An 8,690-nucleotide genomic window follows, 5' to 3' on the forward strand; every position below is an offset into this window, starting at 1 on the left:
CATTGAAAAAAAAATAAAAAAAATAAATACATTAAGATACAGAACTTAAGCTGAAATAATTAGAACCCATCAACAAACTTCTGTAAGTAGAGAGACTCCGCAGGACATATAAAACAAAACAACTGACATTATGTATTTATATGTTTTGTTTTGTTTTCCTTCTGTGTTTCTTTTTAAAAGCTATCCTTTGGGCTGTCTCATTAAAACTACTGAACTACTTCTGGCTTGGAGCTGGGGAATTTATGTGTCATCGATTGCTCCAGTAAACTTTTTAAAATTTAAAAAAAAAATGAAAAAAATAATTGATTTCTATAAAACAGAACTTTATTCACTCATAAAGATTGTGAATCCATGTAATTTACAACATCATGGATAAATCTTGAGGGGATTATACAACTTAAAAAAATCAGATGCAAAGAGAAAAATATAATTATATAAGGATATTTACTATCTGAGTGTAATGAACACATACCAAGTAACCTGTGTTTTCCAGAATTATTCAGGACATTTTCCTAAAATGCAGGAGCTGATTACTTAGTCTTTTCATTGCCACCTTCATGTCTTTGTTTCTCAGTGTGTAGATGGCAGGGTTCAGGATGGGTGTAATCATGAAGTCCAGGATGGCAAGAAACTTATCCACTGGCACAGTAGGAAATGGCCACATGTACACAAAGATGCATGGTCCAAAGAACAAAACCACCACAGCGATGTGAGCAGAGAGTGTAGAGAGGGCCTTGGACAAGTCACCTGATGAATGTTTTCTTACAGTCAACAGGATAACAACGTAGGAGATAATCAGTAAGAAGAAGGTGCCAATAGAAATGATGCCACTGTTTGCAGCAACCATGAACTCCATTCTGTAGTTGTCTATGCAGGCCAGTTTGATAAATCGAGGAAGATCACAGTAAAAACTATCTATCTCATTAGGACCACAAAAACTCAAATGGACAACGAAAGCTAATTGGGCCACTGAATGCAAAAAACCAATAACCCAAGCACCAGACAGAAGCAAAAGGCACATCCATGGGCTCATGATGGTCAGGTAGTGGAGGGGCTTGCATATGGCCACATATCTGTCCCAGGCCATGGCTACCAGCAACACCATCTCAGATGCCCCCAGGACATGAAGGACAAATATCTGGATGACACAGCCCCGGAATGAGATGGTATTGTGCCCAGAGTACAGGTCAGAAATCATTTTGGGTACAGTTAAGGTGGAAAGACATAAATCAATAAACGAGAGGTTTCCCAGAAGAAAGTACATGGGGGAATGTAAATGTGGGTCAAAGGTCACTGTAAACACAACAAGGGAGTTTCCCAGCACAATGGCTGTATAGGCCACCACAGAGAATGCAAGGAAGAAATGCTGTATTTGTCTAGATCTTGAAAGGCCCAGAAACACAAATTCATGCACCTCAGTGTAATTTGTTTCATTCATTTACCTTGGTTGTATTTCCTGAAACAAACAGCAAAAATAAAAAAATGTGAAAAAAAAATGTACCGTAATGTTAGAAGAATAAAGTTCTGATACCAGAGGAGGGAAAACCTTCTTTATCATTTAGCAAAGCCCTTGGAAAACACATACTTTTGCCCATTCAATAACCAGACAGAAAACATGGAGAACCAACTTTATGTACATGTGCGTGCGATGTGCCAGATACCATGCCAGATACAGTAATGCAGACTGTATCTTCATGCAGTGTTTGGTCTAGATGTGAAATGAGACATGAAGTATGTAATAACATTATGTGGTCACTATAAGTACGTTGTGTGGACCTGAATAAGGTACAGCACACACATACAGCTGTACTGCATACCGCTCTGGAAGATGTCTTTGTTAAGACCTAAAGAGTTAATGTCAGATGTTTGAGTGAGAGATATTTATGGGGAGAAAATTACATCGACATACCCAAGAGCATAGAGCAAGCAAAACTCAGCAGTAAAGAAGTGTTCAGTAAGATTCTTATTCAGATGAAGTTTTATATTTGTTTTAAGAAATAAGTCTACACACACCAGTGAGGAACTAATTAAAGAAAACATGTCCCTGCTTTAGGAAATGATTGGTAGCTATAATAAAAAGAAAATAATGGAAGGATGCAAGAGAATAAAATAACACATCACCTGTTATTTTATCATGGGACTACACAAAATACATCTAAGAAGGCAAAATTTCTCACAAAATGGTGGCAATTTAACAAAGTTAGGTAAAAAAAAAATTGACTTTAGTGACTACAGGAGTTTTAATACTATGTTAATAAAATATTTTAAAAATGTAATATGCATATTCTTACCTAATTGTGTGAAAAAGACCATAGTAAATACAGACCCACAGGCACAATGTTTACAGAACAATCAGCAGTCTTGCATTCCAAATTTTTAATATTCTAAACAGGCTCTTATAATAATATAAATGTAAGATAATGAATGTTAAAATAGAGATAAAATAAAATTTACAGTGAATAAATAAAGGCAATGGACAAATTAAGAAGTCCAGATTGTCAGTTAACGTATGACGTAAAACCATACCATATGCAATGAAAGATGTAAATGTAAAATCTCATGATGCTTTTTGTAAGTAGAAAACTGCAATTATAAACAAATGTGTCACAAGTGGGACCATGAGAAAAGTTTTTCACTGTAACTCAAAATATAAATACATTCATCTTCAGAACACAATTCCAAAGTATGTATCCACTTATCCAAAATATTCTTAGACTCTTAGACTAATACTTCATTACAAGAAAGTTTTTAAAGGTCGTGCTAATACCATATACTCTAGGGTACATATCATGCAATCAATTATTTTATAACGAAAAGGTAACCTGAATAAAAAATAGAGAATTATGTGGTTGCTGTCTCCTTCCGGCTCCTTTCATATCCCCACTCTTCCATAAGACTTTCTGCGTTCTGTCCCAAGTTTGGCTGTGAGTCTTTGCATCTGCTTCAATCCATTGCTCGTTGGAGTCCTTTAGAGGACATCTGTGGTAGACTCCAGTCCTGTTCTCTCTCTTCTACAGCTTCCAGTGTCTATCCTGTTTTCACTTCTGAATGAGAATTAAGCATCTTCCTTAGGGTCCTCCTTGTTGTGTACTTATCCTATATTATATGTATAATATATATGTATAATATATAATATATTATAATAAGATTATATTATATATATTATAAGTAAATATGTGTCTTTCTGCTTCTGGGATACCTGCTCCTTGATCACTTCTTCCTGGTGAGGTGACCTAACCAGCTGAAAGAGGAATAGGATCCAGGCAGTCCTGATGGGACCTGATAGTCTAGGGTTAGACAGTAGGGGAGGAGGACTTCAACTATCAGTGTTCTAGGGAAGGAGGTTGGGAAAGAAGAACTAGGGATTTGAGACTGGAGGGAGATGATAGAGGGGGCTACAACTGGGATACAAAGAGAATAAATTGTTAATAATAATAAGAAGAAATGGAAAATTGTGTTATTCATAATATCTCCAGATGGGCAAAGCTCTTATTCCTACCCATAAAATAAATATAAAGAAAGACTATTTTAATGTATCCTAATTTGTAAAAATTAAAAAAATACTTAGAAGACATTTTTAAAATCTGTGCTAAAATACTGAAAGGAAGTAATAGATATTGGCTTTAGGCTAGTATTTACTTATTTTTGAATGTAGGTAATTATACTTTCAATATATGTAAACTAGTCAAATGTCAGCTTCAATGTCCATCATGCAAAATTATGATTAAGTTTTCCTTGTAATATGTTGTTGCCATCTTGATATATTTTAAACTGTTTCCCCCCAGTATACAACAATGCTTTATCATGTGAATTGCATTGCACAGCACCAAGCTCTCTTCCTGACTGTACCACTGCCTTTCCTCACTGCCACTCAGCACCATGCCAGGCTCCTGAGGTGTCACTGCAACTGCATCAGCATGAATTCCTAGAAATTCTGTCCCTACAGTTTTAGGCCTTATAGTTTTACAGGACTAGGTAAAAATTCTATGTATTGCATAGTCATTGTAAGAATTGATTGGTTTCCTAAGTATACTTTTATTTAAATGTAGTAGGTTTTTTTGACTACAATCATCTTCTAAACTGAATATTCTTTAAAAAAAAAAAACCTGCATAGTTAGTAAGATCACAATTACAGAAGGTGAGGGGAAAAAGTGTTTTATAGAAGAAATTCATTTTATCAGTTAAAGACCTTAAAAAGCACCTAGCCAAATAATATAAATGTATATGTTGATGTAGAGCTATATATATAGAGATGGCAAATGTGTTGTTGAAAAGATGCCTTACACTATGTGGTTTTCATAGAACAGAGGTGATTAAAATAAGATGAAGAAGGAGTAAAAAACAGAAATAATGGGAGATCTAAAAAGAGAGGAGACAGAAGTTTCTGGGTTGCTTGTTTAGCTGTAACCCTTCTTTAATAACTTCAGTGACTTTTACTAAGTTCAGAATACTCATATCATCTACACTATCTTCCATTCAAACATCTAAATGTCTCCTATAATTCAAAATACTTCATAGTTTTCTTTATTTACTTGACTAATCCTGTGTGTTTCCTTAATTTCTTGTTATGATTGAAATACTACAGGCCTGAATTTTTGCAGACTTCTTCTTATCCACATCCCAAATTCCTGCCTCAAATTTTCCAGAACAGCATCTGCTACTTTCACAGCGTATGTGAGACATAGGTCTCTGTGGTCTTCTATCATTTTGTATAGCCATGCATCATAAGACTGTTAATGTTTTATGGATGACATTTGACTAGACATACAGTACCTTATTCACAAATTACAGCTCATATAATTTTTCAATAATCATTTATGAGTACCCAGGTACACGGATGGTTAGATAGCTGCACCCAAAATTTTATTCTGTTTTGATCATGCATATGCAACTGCAAATGACTTTGCCAATTAAAACATGTTAGGCACTTCATGAGATGTTTAGTTCCTCACTTCATGCCTGTCACCAAGTACTAAGAATAGAAATTGAGTTTAATAAGTTTAAAGGAAATTTATCCAATGGATAGTTTGACTCTAGTACTGATATTTGGAGAGTGCATGAAAACATTATTTTTCTTGTAACAAAATAATTGATAGAGAAGACTTCAAATGATGACAGATCCTACCAAATAACAAACACGAAAGGAAGATTTGAAGAGTGTGAATCTGTTGAAATCCACTGTGCTGAGGGGACTGTATTCAGGGTTCTGCTGTCCAATCTAAATCATTGAGAGGTTGGTATGTATAGACAATTAGGGGAACTTTTAAACACAAGTGCTGACATACCCATGTGAGTTCTGTTCTATTCTTTATTGGAAATATATTCTTTCCTTACATATTTATATTCTCATTTCTTCTTTAGAAAATGCATCTCAGTCATCTGATTCAGCTCCATCCAGGAAACTTCCCAGAACTCACACTACAAGTATAGCTCATTATTTGAATCTCTTTGTATTTTTAATTATCTGTAAAGGAAGCAGGAACTGGAAACATTATCAGTGGGGACTGCGGATATAACTTTTGGCAATCACCTTATGCTAGTTCTCAGTTATTATCCACGAAGTGCTTTGACTCAAGCTTTATATTTCAATGTGTTTAATTATGGTTTCAACTGTATGTTTTTCTACTGGTACCTACAGTTGTGATCTCAGTTATCTCTTTTAAAGTATGCTTATATTATCAAGTATTCCTGCACATGAAATCACTTTTCTAACCACTATGAAATAGATTTAAAACTAAATAAATACATTACCATAAAATTATTTGGCATAATCAATCATGCTTGTTTCATTAATCATATTAATTAAAAATAATTGAAATGTTGTTAATGAAGGTATGCAACAAATTTTGTCTTTCCATAGTTCTTTTGGGAATCTTTGATTCATCCATTTCTATTTTGAATATAATTTCCGATTAGAAATTATAGACGATATGATATATTCAACCTGTTTACAAATTTGTAAAACTAACTTTGAATACTTACTTTAATAACTGTAAATGGCATCTTTCCAATAGAGACAGTCACATAAATTGATGTTATTATTAAAGTGGCACATTTAAAACTTTCTTTTTAATTATGTATGGAGGCTTTAAAGGCATTGAAGTATAATTAAAACATCTAAGCGTGTGTTTTTTTAAGACACTTCTACGTTTCAAAGACATCCTTGCCAAAGATAAAAATGATGACACTCATTCTCTGCTTCTCATCTAGCAAGCATGTGACCTAGGACTGTTGTAGATAACACTGGGTTTGTATCCTGCTTTGTGAGACAAGTAAGACAAAAACTGCAAATAGAAAATGAAGTATTTTGTAAAATCCCTGGAATAAATATGATAAATTAAACAGGTTTATCTGAACCAACAATATCATGAGTAAAAGGAGAAAAACTTATTTGTGAACTTAATACACTTTTTAATATTCTTAAGACATAGTCCAAAAAAATCACTTAGTGGTGTATTTACCGATTCATGGACCATGAAATAAAATCTCTTAGTGTCCATTATGAAACAACACTTAAAGGATATTTAACAAATGAAGGTGAATGGGCCAAGAGAGAGAATCCTTATTATCTTGACACCCAAAACCTCCCCCCATCACTTGGCTGTTGTCTTTCTTACCTGATCAGAAAAAGGAAGAAGAAAATGTATGTTAGCAAACAATGTTTTCAGTTTTTAAATTTTTTCTTTCCTAGTTCCTGTGAGTAGTTTTGGAATATAATTAGCAAGTTAGATCACCACAGCACAAAACCCAGCTCTCAGTGACCACTTGATTCTGGTGTCCTAACAGTCCTCAGTCCGTGCATCATGGGAATTCTGCATCGGGATCCCCAGGGTAGGAAGAGTGAGCAAACAGTAAAAGTTTAATTGAAGAGTAAGATTAAAGTGCAAGGAACTATCATGCATTAAGTCACAACCAGTATTTTTAAAGGGAAATCTCTATTCCCAGGCAGTATTTAGGTTTCTTATTTCTTTGGCTAATATCAATGAGCAGGTTGTAGCTATTTGCATATCAAATAGATCGTTTATATCATTGTTGTAACACAGAGGTAGGGTAACAATTTAATATAAACATTGCATTTCTTGGTCAGTATTAGATGTATATCATGCCATTTATGATAAGACTGAAAAAGTGAAAAGAGAATATTCATTTGACTCAACAGATTAAAATTAGAATTTCTGCAGCTTGTCTTCCTTAAATCTGTAGCAGAACATTAGTCCTAACCAGCCACTGAATTTCTGTTCTGCATCCTGACATTCCAAGGGCCCATAACCTTGGTCAGAAAAATAATTTTAAATTTTTATAAGAGAATTTAAAAGACAAAACAAATGATTAGTTTTAAAAGTATTCTATCATCTAACTGATTCCAGAAGTTCTTATATTTTCCACAATATTTTCATTGGCTATTTAGAAATTTTATACAATGTACCCCAATCATAGTTGCTTCCGCACCGTCTTTCAGGTCCACCCTCCCAACATTGAACCTTGCCCCACAACTTGAAAATAAACCAAGTTCAATTTGTGTTTCCCATATAATCACTGGAACACAGTCAAACTCCCAGTGGTTACACCTTAAACATAACTGAGTCCTTTCCCATCTTCCCAGCAGAAGCTATCAAATGTGAAGAGCTACACTTCAGCATCTTTCTTAACATTTATTTGGAAGTGGTTGTGATACAGGGTTTCTCTGTATAGTGCTGGCTGTCCTGGAACTCTATAGATCACCACTGCTTGGGTATTACATTTTTTAAGGGCTCTCTTCAACGTCTTCCTGTGACCATGTTGATATCCTCTCAGGGGTCATGTTGATGTCCCTAGTCCCTGTTGTCACTAGAGGTCATGTTGATGTCTGTGGTCCATGCTGTGGCCAGGGCTATGTAGATGTCTGCTGCTGTCACCAGAGATAATGATGAGGACCACCTGGAAACATATTGAGGTCTATTTTTCATGGAGGTGCTGGAGGCCATGTGGATGTCCATGGTCTGTGATGCAGCCAGAGACCTTGTGGATATCCATGGTCTGTGCAGCCATGAGAAACCATGTAGGTGTCCATGATCTTGTGCTGTTATGGAGAGGGAAACTTCTGTTGTAGTGATCTCTCCAGACTAGTAGTTGACAACAAGAGACATTGAAGGCTTCTACAGCACCTCACCAAAGGAAATTATTATTTTTTAAGTAAGGCATACCAATTACTTTACATAAAAACAAGTGATATTATATGAGCAGAACAGGTTGTATTCATATATTTAAAATATGTATCAACAATTAAAGAAGTAAAATTGATATAGAGCAAAGTGGGATACTGGGGGATTTTAGGAAGGAAAAGAAAAGGAGAAATTTTTATTATTTTGGCTTTTCGATAAACACACTTCTTTACAAAATAAAGCTATTCCTCTAGTGTCAGAAGATCACCTATACCTGCAAGATCAGGTCCCAGAGCTGGAAAGACAATGAAATATCAGAAGGAAATATCGCTTTGGCACTAGTCTTTCCTCTTCTCCCTGGACGTATATAACCTCACTTATCTGAGCCCTGGGTTTTCAGTCCACTTTAGAAACTTTCAATGTTTTCCATAATATCTGAACGAGTTCTCAGAGGTTGTTGTCATGTTTATCTGATTTTCAAAGTTGCCTATCTCTTAGCCAAGATTCTATTTTTTAATAATTCCATATTTTCCTTATACATAGTGATGC

The 8,690-nt window shown here is 34.9% G+C and overlaps 1 protein-coding gene across 1 annotated transcript; it reads right to left on the minus strand.

Moving 5' to 3' along the window:
• Window positions 1-499: 499 nt before the first annotated feature.
• Window positions 500-1,438, minus strand: LOC110541091 (olfactory receptor 4F15-like). The gene has a single exon (XM_021627901.2). The coding sequence runs from the start codon at window positions 1,436-1,438 to the stop codon at window positions 500-502; it is 939 nt and encodes a 312-aa protein (XP_021483576.1).
• Window positions 1,439-8,690: the final 7,252 nt, after the last annotated feature.

The sequence above is a fragment of the Meriones unguiculatus genome, chromosome 18 (assembly GCF_030254825.1).
Source record: "Meriones unguiculatus strain TT.TT164.6M chromosome 18, Bangor_MerUng_6.1, whole genome shotgun sequence".
Classification (NCBI taxonomy): domain Eukaryota; kingdom Metazoa; phylum Chordata; class Mammalia; order Rodentia; family Muridae; genus Meriones; species Meriones unguiculatus.

Coding starts and splice junctions, on each gene's coding strand:
- LOC110541091 (XM_021627901.2), bottom strand. CDS start 1,438: ATGAATGAAACAAATTACACTGAGGTGCATGAATTTGTGTTTCTGGGC.